Below are 16,559 nucleotides of genomic sequence, written 5' to 3' on the forward strand. Positions count from 1 at the left end.
TGGAAGGACAAATCCCACGATGGGCATGGGGGAATGGTCTCTGGGAGCCTGCTAAAATTCAGGCAGTAGCCCTGGCAGACAATGGAGAGGACCCAATGGTCGAGGTGATCGCTTCCCAGCGGCGGGCAAAGCAAAGGAGCCTGCTACCGATTGGGAAATTGGCCGCCATGGGAACCGGTGTTTGGCTCGTGTCCCCTCGCCGCCAGTTAAAAGCCGGCAGATGGGGCCTGTTGGGGGGCTGGTTGGGCCCTCGGTACCCATTGCTTTCGGCCGTGGCCTCTGGGACTGGCCAACGTGGCAGAGTATGAGCAGCTGGAGGGAAGTATTTCCTTGGCCTGTAGAAGGGCTTGCGAGAGCCCGGCCTGGAAGACTTCCTGGTGGTGAAAGGGCCTTCAGAGAGGCTGGCAGAGAGTTGCTGAAGAGTATCATGCTGATCCTTCAGTTGCACCATGACCTCTTTCACCTTGTCCCTAAAGAGGTTATCGCTTGTGCAGGGGAGGTCCGCAAGCCTGTCCTGCACCTCCGGTCAGAGATCAGAGGCTCTGAGCCAAGTCAGCCATCTGGCACCGACGCCCCCGGTGACTAGGCGGGCTGAGGTTTCAAAGACGTTGTAGGTCGACCTGACCTCGTGTCTACCTGCCTCAAGGTCCAGCGTGATGATGGCCATAAGGGACTCCTGCTGTAGGTGGGGAAGGCCCTCTGCAAACTCTTGGACTTGCTTCCACAAGTTGCAGTCATATTGTGTCATGTACAGCTGGTAGGCTGCAATACGGCGCACCAGCATCACCCCCTGGAACATCTTTCTCCCAATGCCATCGAGTTTCCTGTGTTCATGCCCCTGGAGCGTCTGGCCTTTTCGAGTGCGGACTCCATCACTGCAGTCTGGTGGGGTAAGTGCCACCATTCAAAGTCCACTGCCTGTTGAACCAGATAAGTCGCATCAGCTTTCCTGTTCATCAGGGCCACCAACAACGAGTGTTCCCACATACGGAGGAGCTCTTTAAAGATGTCGCGGACCAGCACCACCACAACCTTCTTTGGAGTGTCGATGAACTGGAGGACCTCCAGCATCTTATGATGGGAGTCCTCCTCCAACAGGAGCTAGAAGGGAATGGTTCTGCCATTGCCCTCACAAAGCTGATGAAACACAGGTCCTCGGGGTGGGGAGAGACGCCGTTCCTCCGGAGGGGAAGGCTCTGAGAGGGGGTTGTCGGAGAACTCGGATGGGTCCGAAGAGTCATAACCCACGGGTCACAGGGGCCCTCCCTCCTCACTAGGGTCCGGACGCCGAGGGCTGGGACCGGGAGGGACAGCAGGCCTGGGCCTCAAAGGCACGGAGGGCTGTGGAGGCACTGATGGCATTGATGGGCCCTCTGGCATCGAGGGGGGCATCAGCTGTGGTACACCGGGGGGGGGGGGGGGAACCAGCGGTGGCCCAGGGAACCGTGGGTATGGGCGCCCGTTCCCCGCAGCCTCATCCTCCTCGGATGACCCAGGATCGCTCTGGAGGGCAACGGTGGCCGAGGAGGCATGGGGGCCTTTCGGGCACCAATTTCGTCGGTTGGGTGCCGTCCAGATGCTTTAGCAGGGTCGCGAGCATAGAAGGCAGAGGCTTGGGCACCAGTATGGGGGCCAATGGCACCAGCAGCTCAATGCTCTGAAGCACTTTGAGCACCGCCAATTGCACCCTGCAGTCCAACTCTGAGTGGTGAGGACTGATGGAGGGGGATGAGGCGTCGCCGGCACCCCCTCGGAGGAATCATGAGGGGGCAAGGCGCCCAGCACCGTTGCCAGTGGGGAACGCTTTGGGCTACCGGGGGTACCAGAGAATGGGGCCTCCAGTGGCCAGTGCCGTTTCGATGGCGGCTGCTCTGGAACCGTGTCGAGACAATGACCGGTGTTGTCTATGCTTCTGTTTCTGGCACTCGGCCTGATCTTTTTCCAGCACAGAGGATGATGACAACCACAAGGTTAGGGCGAGGGGAGAGACCACCAAGGATCGATCTCCCTCACTGCGATCCTTAGGGGTACTGGAGAGTGGGACTGCCAGGGGAAGAGACAGGGATGGTTCCCTGCGGTCCTTAGGCGTGGAGGATACAGACACCGGAGGGTTTTGGAGAGCCAAAGAGCTTCTCCATTTGGTCCAAGCAAGCACGACGCCCTTTGGGGGTCATTTGATTGCACAAACACCACCCTTTGATGTTGTGCGAGGTCGCCAGGCAGAGGATACACACCTCATGCGGATCCGTAATGGACATGGTCCGCGGGCACTGGGGGCATAGTTGAAAACCTGACGACACCATTGAAAAAAAGGTCAATGACCGACGGGGACCCAGAAGTGGGAGTCGGGAATCAACCACAAATAGCAAAGGCAAAAGCCAATGGTATCTACCAGGAACCAAACGTGAAGGGGGACCCAACGCAGAAAGAAAAACCCCGAAAATATGCAAAAAACGTTTCAAGGGTTTGGAGCTCCACAACCACGAGGCTACTGCACTGCGGAAAAGAAGAGACTGAAGAGGGACCTCGCGTGGACGCGCGGATAGCAGAAGGCTGGGCATGCTCAGACTGCCAGTCAAAGTTTCTAGAAGGTTTTCTGTGCCAGGCTCCATCTGATGTCACCTACATGTGAGGACTACCATCCTGCTTGTCCTAGGAGAACAAACTACCCTTAGCTCTAAGAAGTTTATCTGATGAAGCTTTTCCTGAGCAGACCAAAGACCCTTCCATGTGAAATCCCTACCCCAGGTTGGATGCATCCATTCAGGACAATTTGGATTGGAGGAATTTGAAAAGATGTACCTCTGGTAAGATTGGAATGAATCCACCACCAGGACAGACGTCCATGGGCAGCTGACGGATGTGGATGCTGTCTCAAAGATCCTGTGTGGCTTGAAGCCACCGAGACTTGAAAGTCCATTGGGCTCTTCTTATAAAGAGACATGTCAAGGAAGTAACATGCACTGTTGAGGTCATAAAGCCCAGCATATTCAACATGTCCCATGCTGATACTTTGACTCATTTGAATCCTCTCCACTGTGGATATCGATGTGATAGCCCACTAATAAAGAAATAAGGCCTTTTCTTGAGTCATGTCTAGCAGAGCTCCTATAAACACCAAATGAGATGATGGGCCATCGTGAGACTTAGAGTAGTTGATGACAAACTCTAGCAATTCCAACACCTGGATGGTTCTGTACATTGATTTCATAGCAGCTACCTGAGATGTGCTCTTGAGCAATCAATCGTCCAGGTAGGGCAACACAAGTATTTCCATTCCTACAGCAAGACATTTGGTAAAGTCATGTGGGGCTGACACTAGGTTAAAAGGCGGCACACAATACTGGAGATGATGGTCCCCCTACAACAAATCTGAGATATTTTCTGTGACCTGAAAATCTCTCTATGTGGATGTAAGCATCCTTGAGATCGAGAGAGCACAGCCAGTCCCTTTTTGTAGGGAAGGAATTAAGGTGCCCAGAAAAACCATCTTGAACTTTTCTCTTTTTAGAAACTTATTCAAGGCACTTAAGTCTAGGATGGGATGGCATTCACCGGTTTTCTTTGGAACCAAGAAATACTTGGAGTAAAATCCCTGCCCTCTTTCTCTTGGTGGAACAGATTTGATGCCATTGGCCTCTAAGAGGAAGGACAGTTCCTTCTGCAGCACTTCCTGATGTGGATAATTACTTCAAGTGGAGTCATGAGACTGAATTAGTGGCCCAGCCAAAAGATGCAATCTGTAGCCTTTTTATATTATGCGGAGGACTCACGAGTTTGAAGTTACACTGGGCCAACAGTTTAACACCTCAGCCTGTCCTCAACTGGAAGGTTCTTTGGTACAAGTACTGAGATCTGGGCTATACTCTTTACGATTCAGTAAAATCTCCATCCTTAGTTTTCAGTGGCCTGCTGACTGTGGCTTAGGTGCCCTCTCCTGCCTCAATGAGGACAGGGCCTGCTATGTATTGGACTGTGGGATATAACGCCTTCTCGGTTGGAAGAAGTGCCATCTTGGATCTCACTTGGGTACTTCATAGCAGAGGATGCTGGATCTAGAGTAGCCATGAAGAATTTCCAGTGTTCTCTGATCTGTGCCACAGCTTCCTTGAGCCTAACTCCAAAGAGATTTTCTCCAGTGCATGGTACATCAGTGAGTCTTTCCTGGACCTCAAGTGGAGGGCTGTCCACAGTCAAAGGAGTCTACAGGCACAGTCAAGGGAGTCTACAGGCACCAATCCCCACAGCAGAGACTTGGTCAACATGAATATGTATTTTACACATTTCATACCCCTATTCACAACTAATTGGAGATCATCACAATTCCTGTTTGGCTAACTCCTACAACTGCTTCAGAAAGTCCCGCATGTACTGGCCCATGAAGTGCTGGTAAGAAGCAAAGTGTCCATTAAGCACTGCTACCTGGAAAACCTCTCTCTCAAGAGTATCCAGGGTAATAGAATCCTTCTCTGGAGGCACAGAGGAATGGGTCATAGTATTCTTGGCCCTCTTGAAAATGGATTCAATGGGGAATTAATGGTTGCAGACAAGAACGTCCCCACTCCTGGCACTGCAAACTGATGGAGACTGATGTTGATGCTTCTTTGCCTTCGCTCAATGCTCGGCATCAGAACTCCTTGATGCTGGAGCCAAAGACACTGACCCCTTGGCCTTCTTCAGGCAGGAAGAACCAGACAAAAGTATATCTCTGCAGTCCTGCTCAATGCTTGATGTTGCAAAGGCCTGAAGACCTCCTAATATCGTTGCATCCCCAGTATCCAGTGCAGCTCCTAGGTTATTCAGTGTTGATGCTCATGGGCCAGACTCACAGTGCCCATACTTCTTCTTCATGAGCTCTATGTGGGACTGGCACTTCCCAGGAGTCATGGTTGCACATTGATGACATTCCAGGACATCATGAGATGCTCCTAGGCACAGAACACATCTATCATGGGGGTCCATGACAGACATGATCCTGTTGCACAGGGAGCATTTCTTAAAGCTGTTGGAGACTTTTCCATGACTAGACACAAAACCAAGGAAGCAAAACTGAACTCTGACCATAAGTGAGCAGTACACCGATAGAACTGACAAGCTGACCTAGGGATACTAAAGAGGATGATAAAAGACCACGGGGCCCTGTGACGAATGATTCCTATCTGATTCTTTAGAGAAAAACCCAAGACAAGCAGGAAGAAGGACGTATACGACTGGTGGGTTCTGCAGAAAAGAAGAGACAGAGGGACCCCTGATGGACACTTGGTATCATGCCAGCCTGCACGTCCAGTAGGGCACAGCCAAGGTTCTAGAAAGTTCTGGGCTGGGTTCCATTGGAATGACATCACCCATGTGTGAGGGACTGCCAATCTGCTTGTCCATGGAAAAATGGCTTTTTACAAAATTGCACAACCAATATGCTGGTTAAAGTATGCATGTATGGCCTTGTATCTATGTAATTTTAACTACAGTGATCAGAAACGAATAATTTTGTAATTTCAAAAGCATGAGCATATTTTCCCCTGGAAAAACTATGCATACATACTAGCAGGTGTAAACATATGTAGGTAGTTTTTCTGAGATAATTTCAAAGGGAAAATAGTGGTAAACTTTACACCAATGCAGGCGGTTATAAAATTACCTGTTAAAACAAGCATTATTTAAAATACAATTTAAAACTGAAAAAGCAAGTGAATAAAATAAGCAATGAATATAAGTTAAGCAGTTATCAAAAACAAACCAACCCAAAAAAAAAATCAATCAACTGTTTAGATCCCCATTCTAATTTTTCATTTATTTTGGCGAAATAAGATTTGGCAGCTCTTCTTACTTGGCCACTCCCAGCATTATGAAGTTACTTAAATTTCAGCTGTTTGCCATTAATAAAGGCTTAATGCGAAAGGGGATTTAAAGCAAATAGTGCAATTTTTTTTTTTATGGCAAAAGAAGAAAAATGCAAACAGATTTTCAAGTGCCTCTTGGGCCAAGTTTACAAGCACGACACACAAAGCATGTGAGTAGAGCAATAAGACTTTATACCATGTTATATTGCTGGGGAGGAGAAACTGGCAGGAGGACTTGGGGACAGGGGCTGGAAGAGTACTGCATGGGCTGTGGAGAAGGCTGTAGAGCTGGGAGAGGCTGAGGGCATGCACAGAAAGAGAGAGAGAGAAAGAGGTGGGACAAAAAAAGGGGGTGTTTAGGGAAGTGGAGGGAGAGAAGGAGAGGGGGGGGGGAATAAAAGACATGATTAGTCATATAAAAATAACCGTAATATCCTCTCAACAAACACCAGAAGCACTGCTAAGGATACACAGCGAACAGACAGAATACAGGTTTTTAAAACACTTTAGGGAAGGCATGGATTCCTTTTACTGAATACTTAAGCAGTATTTGGGTGTAAAAGACTGAGCAGATTCCTTCTACAGGGATCTGAGAGTCTGATTGGTATGGGAAATGTACTTATTTCACATCAACTAAACACAGGTATATATATATATATATATATATATATATATCTATATCTATATATATATATATATATCTTCTGGAGTAGGGATCTGCAGTCAGAGCAGGATAAAAAGAGAATCAGATGACAGAGCTGCTGCTTTAAAAGCTTGAAAGAAAATACAAAAGGAAGAATGGAGGTCACAATACTAAGCTTCTAACCACCCCCAGATGTACCTAGTGCCCAAGTGCTATTACACTGTCACATCCTGCTTGCATTTCCGTGGGCTGGAGACAGCCGGCTGCATGACTCACCTGGGAGATCATGTGAGTACTGAGTGGCTGCTGTTGCTGGGGAGTGGGTGGAAGTGTTGGATGCTGCTGCGTGGTGCACTGCAAGAGGCTGCGAGTGGGCTGTGGAGAGGAAACCTGGCTGCAGGTCTCTGGGCTGCCCAACGACAAACCTGTTAAGCACAAGAGGGTGGGGGAGTCAGGAGAGAGAAGCCAGTAAAAAGATTAGTTTGTTCACAAGAGGCTGTTCTAGGCTATAGGGCGTCCATGTCTAGTACTCTTTGTTCCATTCATTCATCCTGCATGTTTCCATATCATGACACCCATTAATTCAGCTCTGAACCAGGGTAGGGAGGGGAGTGTATACCAAGCATGTCATACCATGCCTAAAGAGAAGACCAATGTCTGAGATGTTCATTGCCTCACAGAAAATTATTATTAGAGCAGCACTAGTATCTTAGGAGCAGTAAAAGAACTAGGCAGCTTTCCTTAACATAAAGATGCTCTTAATAGGAAAGTAAGAATATATGCAGAAGGCAAGAGCTATTCTTACTTGGAGTCTTGTTCCTTAGTTACCAGAAGATATCAAGTCATTCGAATCATTCAGTACTCGCTCATACCACCAGTACAAGACCCCAGTGTTACATGTCTCTGCCAATGTACCTCAGTTCTGACCTCCAGCACCTCCCTGTTATTCCAATACTAAGACCTTCCCACACACAGCTCTGCCAGTGCACGTCAATCCTGCCCTGCAGCACCCCCTGCTATTTCGGTAGTGCAACTCTACCCAACGCACAGCTATTTTGTTCACCAATTCTGATGCTCCATTGCCCAGGACTATGTTCTCCTACCTGCCCTGCCAGGCCGGCCAATGGCACCTTTGCTGCTGCCAATGCTGTCTCCTCGCGTGAGGATAGAAATCCCACTGAAACTGCTGGCCTTGGTGACAGGTGGGCGCATGCTGCGACTGGAGCCATCAGAGTCAGTACTGCTCCAGGGCCGTGGCTCCAGTGACCTCAGGTCACCCTCGGCACTACTTTGCAGGCTGCTCGAAGCACGGCTCAGCCCGTCTCTGTTCCCCCTGTAGTGGGACCACAGTGGTTTCAGATTACAATGAAAAGATTTTTATTGCATTGCTCCTCCTTCAGAAAGAGCTGTCAACTGCAATCACATTTTTTTAAATTGTACTTTTATGCAGGAAACAGGACTATTTAGCCTACTGGTTTGCAGGCCAATACACAAACTAGACAGAACACTTTGAAAAGCAAACACCAAGCACTGACAACCATGGAAGCACAGTTATAAGGTAAAAGGACTATATAGATGATACAGGTATTTCTCACATTCAGCCCGATACAGTAAAGTCCGTGGGAGAGCGGACGAATGCCCGCTCTCCCGGCGCACGCACCGGCCCTTGGCCGGTGCGAGCGATTCAGTATTCAAATGAGCTGACGCGGTGCAAACGAGGGAAAGGAGGCGCTAGGGACACTAGCGCGTCCCTAGCGCCTCCTTTTGGCCTGGAGCGGCGGCTGTCAGCGGGTTTGACAGCCGACGCTCAATTTTGCCGGCGTCGGTTCTCGAGCCCGCTGACAGCCACGGGCTCGGAAACCGGACGCCGGCAAAATTGAGCGTCCGGTTTTCGGCCCGACAGCCGCGGGCCGAATTCAAAATTTATTTATTTTTTTTTTTTTTACTTTTTTTTACTTTTGGGGACCTCCGACTTAATATCGCTATGATATTAAGTCGGAGGGTGCACAGAAAAGCAGTTTTTACTGCTTTTCTGTGCACTTCCCTGGCGCCGAAAGAAATTAGCGCCGACCTTTGGGCGGCGCTAATTTCTTAGAGTAAAATGTGCGGCTTGGCTGCACATTTTACTTACTGGATCGCTCGGGCATACCTAATAGGGCCATCAACATGCATTTGCATGTTGAGGGCGCTATTAGGTGCCGCGGGTGGGCCGCGTGTTTTCCTCCCCTTACTGAATAAGGGGTAAGGGAAAACACGTGTCCAGAGCAGGGTGACAGTGCGCTCCGACGGAGCACACTTTACTGTATCGACCTGATTGTAAATAATGAAATCTCCCTGCAAAACAGTGTCAAGGTACACCCATCAGAACTTCAGGTTCATTTTCTTTATGGGCTCTGCTTTCTCGTGGCCTCACTCGTGGTTTAACCATTTTTTCTCCAAAAAACAATTTATATCATATATTTGTGCAATTTCATTTTACAGCATGAAAGGATGCATCTCACTTCTTCTTTCTGACCCAGGAGTTTTCTCCTACTCATCTGGGATTTGTAACCATGAGGCTTCCTTAGAAAAATCCCTGGGTATTTGCAATTTCGGATTCCCTCCCAACTTGCCCAGTCTTTGCAGTGACAGCCCCTGATTGGAGGCCATGCACAGGACTCCTTCTAGAGTCTTGCATTCACGGGCACTAGATATGACCCACTACACAATGACCATGGTTTCTCTTCTAGCCCCTCCCCCATCCCTCAAGGGCTGCCTCCACTGCCTAAGCAGGGAATCAAATCCAGGGCACTCCTCATGGCAGTGGTACAGCACTGCCACTGAGCCAGCAGGCTGTGCAACTCTTGGAGCAAAAATGAAAGCCAGCAAGACTGACGGGGGTCTTTCTGAGCCCCCTTCCACCTCTCCCCTATTCCTCCAAGGGTTTGTACTATAATTACGCTCGCCTTGGAGGATGGTTCTATCTGCTCTCTTGAATAGTAAAGAGGTTCATAAGAGAAGAGGGTTTGACCAAGCTTCATTAATTTTAGTAGAACACTACACTAGCCAACCAAGCTACAAATTAGCTGCAAGAAAACCAACTAAGCACTTGGGTAGGGATGATCCCTTCATAAGGCTAATGGATACAGAAAGATGCAAGTTTGCAGGACTACCTCTGCCCCTTTCCCTCAGCGATATCATCTGATTCATTAACATTGTATTGCTCAGTTCAGTGGGTGGAAAACGTGTAGAAACAAAGGTGAGATCTGCTGCTATTTTTCCAAACTCCCCTCTGATGCTCTTAATTTGATCTACACATGAGCAGAAGGAAGAATAGCTGATGTCTTTGCCATGCCTGACGACATCACAAAGCCACCAGCTTCCTGAGACAGCCCTGCAAAAGCCTCTTGCTTCACAAAGCTGGGAAATCTGCCCAGATCTAAAGCCATAGCAAGAACAGGCACAGGTGTTCATATACTTCTTCCTTGCCTCTCCGGGTTTCCATCAAAACAGTTCTGGAATTTAAAAAACAATTGGGGGAAAGAAAAGGAAAAAAATAAAATGTAAAAAATAATACCCCATCTCAATCCAAGAACTGCACAAGCAGCCATGCACAGAGACAAACACGGGTCTGAACAAAGGACTGAAAAACAAAGCAAAAGAAAAAAACCCCAAAACCAAACAACAAAATTGAAAAATATTAAAAGGAAAAAAAAATAAAAAAACAAAACCAAAAACCAAAAGATACCTAAAAATCTGCCTCCTTTTGTGAGAGCTAGAGGAGAAGACTTCTCGGCAGAGTCTGTTGATTACATTAAAAAAAAGATGATTACATATTTCTACTGTCTTTCAACCCACCCAGCAGCTCCCTCCTCCCCATTCCCCATGTCCCTAGAAAATTCATAGCAGTATGCATCAGGAGCTGCCATATCATACTGACCTGCTGTCAGTCAGGTATCCGTTCTGTGCAGTCTGGGAAGCAGAAAAAGGGAAACAAAGTCAGGGAGAGCAGCAGCAGATCAGGCCAGGAGCTTAAAGCAACCTGAATGCTGAGGACAGCATGCGATCACCAGGCGATATAATAAGACTCCCATTGCAGAGTATTGCTAAACAGAAGGTAGACAGTAACCTACATGGAGCAGCAGTTACAACCCTAAACATCTTGCTGGATAGACTGGATGGGACATTTCAGTCTTTATCTGCCGTCATTTACTATGTTACTATATTATGAGCCCAACCACCAGGAGCTGAGCATTAAGTACAAAAGGTTCAGTTTATGGTTTCAGAGATTAGGGAGTTGCCAGTAGAGTATAGTGCAGCAAACCCAACGGGTTCTCAACCCAGTCCTCAGGGAACATATGACCAGTCTGTTTTCTCAGAAATCTACAACTCCCCCCTCCCAGACCACTTTGACAGTGGTAGAAGAGGAATTGGATTCAGAAGACAAACACCACAGGGCCTGACTTTTTCGGTCTGGGTACTGATACGCAGACATAAGGGAAAAAGCACAGGACTGCTTCTACAGCCAAGTCCATAAACAAAGCACGTCAAGCAGCACTGACTGAATTTTCAAGAAGGCTCTTCAACCAGTAAAAATGTTGCTGGTAGTAAATTTTTAAGGGTTATCATAAGGCTTGGGGATAACTGCACGAAGCGGCAGTTGCTACCCTTAAGAATCTATCTATCCCTTGGGATCCTGCCAGGTACTTGTGACTTGGATTGGCCACTGCTGGAAACAGGATACTGGGCTTGATGGACCTTTGGTCTGACCCAATATGGCAAATCTTATGTTCTTGAGAGAAACATGAAGGTAACATGCACAATTTGGAAGATACTAGCATAAGAAACTTGCTGGACAGACTGGATGGACCATTTGGTCATTTTCTGCCATCATTACTATGCTATGTATATGAATAATATACATTTGCATACAGTGGAGGCAGTACATACAAATATACCTCATGCATATGCACTGTTTGATATCCTGGAGAACAGGATATCAGTTGCCATATTGATGCCTAGTCACTCATATCTGTTTTATGTCAAATGCATGCCCATGCATATGTTTTTCGTTATACTGTAAACCGATGTGATATCTTTGATGAAAGGCGGTATATAAAACTAATAAATAAATAAATAAATAAATCAGGGCCAAGCTGAGACATACTGCTTAGTCCCAAGATATAGAGGAAGACTATACCTGTATAACAGACTGCCACTATTTAACGTGCTACATAATCACAGGTCACGTGTTTCAGGAAGTGTTAACGAAATAATGCATATTAAAGCAAAGTATAGACAGCATTGGTGAGATTTGGACTTACTTCCCGTGCAAAGATTCTCTCCCGGACCCTCTGATACTCCTCCTCTCTCTCTTCTATAGACTTACTTCTCCTCCCATCCTGCAGCGGGACCCGGATCTAAAATATACAAATACAAATGTGTATAAATAAAATAAAGGAAAAATGGTTCTTACCTAATTTTCGTTCCTGAAGTACCACAGATAAAAGTCCAGACAAGTGGGTTTTGTATCCTTACCAGCAGATGGAGACAGAGAACAAAATTTTGAGGCACTGCTACATAACAGAGCACCACCAGCAGTCCCTCAGTATTGATCTGTACCCAAGCCCAAGAAGACTACCTTAAACCCCAATAAACGTTTGGGCGAACAGAGACTTAAGTTGGAGCCCCCTGCACACTAGGCCCCCTTGATATAACACAAAACATATACCAAACTATGCACACTTCTCAATAGTCTGAGAATATCAGATGCCAGCACAGTCAGCTCAGGTATCTCCAGAAGCGAGGAAGTTTTTCGATAGATGGGGACAGCACTCTGGACTAATCCGTGGTACTTCAGGAATGAAAATTAGCATGTAAAAACCAATTTTCCTTTCCTGTTCATACCCTGGATCAGTCCAGACACGTGGGATGTACCCAAGTCCTTCTATTCTGGGCAAGAACTCAAAAGACTTGCACGCAATACACTCTCCTCTTCCGGAACTCTCACATCTAAGTGGTAATGTTTGGTGTGAAGAGAAGAACACATCGCTGCATGACAGATCTCCTGTGGAGATAGCAGTTGACACTCCACCCATAAGGTCGCTTGCACCCTAGTGGAATGTGCTTGCAACCCCACCGGTACTGACCGAACCTTACAGATGTAAGCCAAAACTATTGTCTCTTTTAACCAGTGAGTAATAATGCCCTTGAAAGCCTTATTTCTCTTCTTTGCTCCACTGAACAGGACAAACAGCTGATCAGATATCCGAAAGGCATTCATCTCCTTGAGATATCTCAAAAGGATACAACACACAACCAATAAGTGAAACTCCCTAGTCATTGGAGTATCGGCTGTCAAGTTCAGAAAAGCCGGAGGCTCCAACACCTGATTAAGGTGAAAGGAGGACACTACCTTCGGCAAAAAGGAAGGAACCGTATGTAAAGAAACCCCACCCTCCGATAAGCACAGGAAAAGGTCCCTACACGACAATGCCTGCAGCTTAGATATTCGTCTAGCTGAACAGATGGCCACCAGGAACACAGTCTTCAGGGTTAAATCCTTCGATGACACCCTCTACATTGGCTCGAAGGGAGGGCCACACAGCACCCGAAGAACCAAATTCATATTCCAAGCCGAACAGATCTTTCGCACCGGAGGACGTAGATGCTTTGCCTCTTTTAGGAAAAGAGCCCCATTCGGATGAGATGCCAGCAGCCTTCCCTGAATCCTACCACAAAGGGAACCCAAAGCTGCTACCTGGACCCAGAGAGAATTATAGGCCAACCGCTTAGTCAAACCGCTCTGCAAGAAGGCCAAGATCTGTGGGATGTCCACCTTTAAAGGCTGTATCCTGTTCTGCAAACACCAGGATCCAAAAACGCTCCACATCCGGACATAAGCCACTGAAGTGGAAGGTCTCCTCGCCTGAAGCAAAGTTGCAATCACAGGCTAAAAATATCCCTTCAAATGGAGTCGCCACCTCTCAAAAGCCAAGCTGCTAGACAGACGTGATCCTCCTGGACTGAAAATATAGGTACCTGCCATAGCAACCTTGAGAAGTGAGCCAAGTGAACGGGGCCATCCACTGCCAGACGCAGGTGGTCTGCAAATCAGGCTGACGCGGCCACTCGGGTGTCACCAGAATCACTCTGCGTGGATGAAGCTAAATGCACTGCAGCACTCGACCTACAAGAGGCTAAAAGCTGCTTTTCCCTTTAAGTGGGCCCCACGAAAGATCAAATATTTATGGGTTCATATCAGCAACAACATTGATGATTTGTTCAATTTAAACTATAAACCCTTAATAAAATCTTTTTTGATTTAGGCATTTGGTCGGGGCTGACCCTTTCTTGGCTGGGTAGAATAGCATCTATTAAGATGAATGCCCTTCCAAGAATTTCTTACCTATTTAAATCCCTCCCTATCTATTTATCTCCAGCTATGTTAAAACAGTGCAACAATGATTTTTTGCATTTATCTGGAAGAGGAGGCCTCCAAGAGTTGCCAGGAATATCATGTATAGGACTAAATTAAAGGGGGGTTTAGGGGTTCCACGGTTAGATTCGTATTACGCGGCAGCCCAACTAAGACCCCTTCTTTATTGGAGTAGGAAGGGGGAACAGAAACCCTGGCTAACTTTGGAGCAGGCACTGGTTGGCAAAATGTCTTTGTGGACGTTGCTATGGCAACCAAGGGAGCCTCTGCACCCTATAACTAATTTGCCGCCTGCTAGATCCACATCTTTGAGATTGTGGCAACAATGGTGTGTGAGGTTGGAGGGCCACCGGAGATACTTTTTCAACTCAGCCATACAACACAACCTATCCTTCCCAGCAGGCAGTAGGGTTCACTCCTTTTCTTCCTGGGCAGGGAAGGGGCTTTATTGGCTGGGCCAACTCTGGGAATCAGGGACTTTTCTAGCCTTCTCTACTTTAAATGACAGGTTTCAGCTATCCCCTTTAGATGTATTCCCCTATCTTCAAACCACCATTTTATGGTTGCTGAAAGGATGGGAACGGATTTATCTCCGGGCAGGACACAATTTGAGCATTGGTGCGATCACACAGACAGAATGAAGGGCCTGATCTCTTGTTTATACAAATATTTTAATACAGATCCAGTGGTTAAACTGGCATTTTTTATAGCATGGTTGAAGGATCTAAACCACACCTTGACAGAGGAACAATGGGACAATATTTTCTATCATACTAAGAAGGGCTCTCTCTCTGCCACAATGTCTGAGAATAGTCATAAAGTGCTATTGCACTGGCATCTTTCTCCAGTTAGGATTCACAAGGCATATCTTGGGCGAGAAGATCTATGTTGGAAAGGGTGTGGGCAGCAGGGTACTTTTTTTCATATGTGGTAGGAGTGCCCTAAAATTACTCAATTCTGGGAAATGATGTTTACAATCATTCAGGAAATGACATTACAGACAGTATCAAACATGCCTGAATGCGTATTACTTAATCTACCTGTTGAGACTCATGCTGATATAAGCAGATTAATCCATCTTATAATTGTAACGGCACGATGTGAATTAGCTGCCAACTGGAAATCTAATGTGATTCCTTCTAGAGTGTCAGTTATCTCTCACCTGGAGAGGATCTGTGCCCTATATCACTCACTGCACTGAAGAACCATAATATGCCCAGCTATCAAAAGATGTGGGGTCCCTTCATTCCTTGGGTAAGGAAAAAGCAAACTGAACCAAACAACTGGAGTCTCTCGATACTCATGATTTCTTCAAGTATGTAGGAAAATCACCACACGCAGTCTGAGTACCGTTGGTGATGCATTGTGATTAAGGTTCTAGACCACATTACCCTTTGGATGGGGGGGGGGGGGGAGGTGGAAATATAATTGTTTTGTGTAAGAAATATAAGCTTCTTAGCAGCAATATGTTGGGACTATTCGATATAGAAGCTGTATAGGGCTAAAACTTGTTTATTACAACTTGGTTTCAATGTATTGTTCTTTATTATATCTTGCAATAAAATTCAATTTATAAAAAAGAAAAGAAACACCTTCCCCAGCAGGGTATTGAAGAGTGCCCCCAGATACTCCAAAGATTGGGTTGGCCTCAGATGATTCTCTGCGAGGTTTGTCAACCAGCCCAATGCCTCTAGAAGCTGAAGTAAATGCTGGACTAAGCGACCACACTCCACCTTTGACTTCGCCTGTATCAGCCAATCATCCAGGTACGGTGCACCAGGATACCTGCCATCCTGAGGGCTGCCACCACTACCACCATCACCTTTGTGAATATGCATAGCGCTGACACCAACCAAAAGGGAAGAGCTTGAAACTGGAAATGTTCTCCCAGAAATATGAACCTCAGAAACTTCTGGTGTTCGGGCCAAATGGGGATATGAAGATAGGCCTCTGACAAGTCTAACGATGCCAGAAACTCCCCTTTGCACACCGCCACTATCACCATGTGCAGTGTCTCCATCCAAAAACGCGGTACCCAGAGGGTGGCATTTACCTTCTGCAAATCGAGAATGGGATGAAAGGTCATTCTTTCTTTCGTACCACAAAGTACATGGAATACCTGCCTTGTCCCCTCTCTGGAGGAGGCACTTGAACAATGGCGCACAGACGTTTTAACAGATATATTGCATGCCGCACTGCCTCCCACTTGCACCGGGAAGCACAGCGGCAGACTACAAAGGCATCCCTGAGCGGCCGATAAAATACTAAGACAGTCTCTTATCACCTCCAGAACCCACTTGTCCAATGTGATTCTGGTCCATTCCTCGTAAAAGAGAGACAGCCTCCCTCTGATAGCTTCTAGGGAGGAGTGGACCAACACACCTTCATTGTCCAACTAAGTTTTTGCCCCCCTCCCCCTTGGGACCCACCATCCCTCGGGAATCTGCGCTGATTCCGAAAGGACTGCTGTCTGACTGAACTCTGTATCTGCAGTACCAGCGCAGGGGTCCTGCCCGCCCGAAATCTCCTAGCCTCTTGAAAACGAGCTTGTGGCAGAAAGAACTTTCTAGGACCCTTCCTATTCTCTGGCAATTTATTGCTCTTTGACTCTCCCAACTGCTTCATGAACTGCTCCAAGTCCTCCCCGAAGAGAAACTTC

The 16,559-nt window shown here is 47.0% G+C and overlaps 1 protein-coding gene across 10 annotated transcripts in view; it reads right to left on the reverse strand.

Moving 5' to 3' along the window:
* The window catches only part of R3HDM2 (R3H domain containing 2), a 447,291-nt gene that overhangs the window by 81,879 nt on the left and 348,853 nt on the right, over window positions 1-16,559 (reverse strand). For 4 of the 10 annotated variants that reach the window (XM_029594890.1, XM_029594896.1, XM_029594889.1 and 1 more), the window contains exons 10-15: window positions 11,787-11,882; window positions 10,403-10,434; window positions 10,211-10,264; window positions 7,587-7,816; window positions 6,760-6,908; window positions 6,037-6,138 (exon numbers count right to left, since the gene is read on the reverse strand). In XM_029594890.1, coding sequence (XP_029450750.1) covers window positions 6,037-6,138; window positions 6,760-6,908; window positions 7,587-7,816; window positions 10,211-10,264; window positions 10,403-10,434; window positions 11,787-11,882 — 663 coding nt within the window. The remainder of the gene's footprint in view (window positions 1-6,036; window positions 6,139-6,759; window positions 6,909-7,586; window positions 7,817-10,210; window positions 10,265-10,402; window positions 10,435-11,786; window positions 11,883-16,559) is intronic. The other 6 variants (XM_029594892.1, XM_029594891.1, XM_029594895.1 and 3 more) reach the window with 3 other exon arrangements.

Source organism: Rhinatrema bivittatum, chromosome 3 (genome assembly GCF_901001135.1).
Source record: "Rhinatrema bivittatum chromosome 3, aRhiBiv1.1, whole genome shotgun sequence".
Lineage (NCBI taxonomy): Eukaryota > Metazoa > Chordata > Amphibia > Gymnophiona > Rhinatrematidae > Rhinatrema > Rhinatrema bivittatum.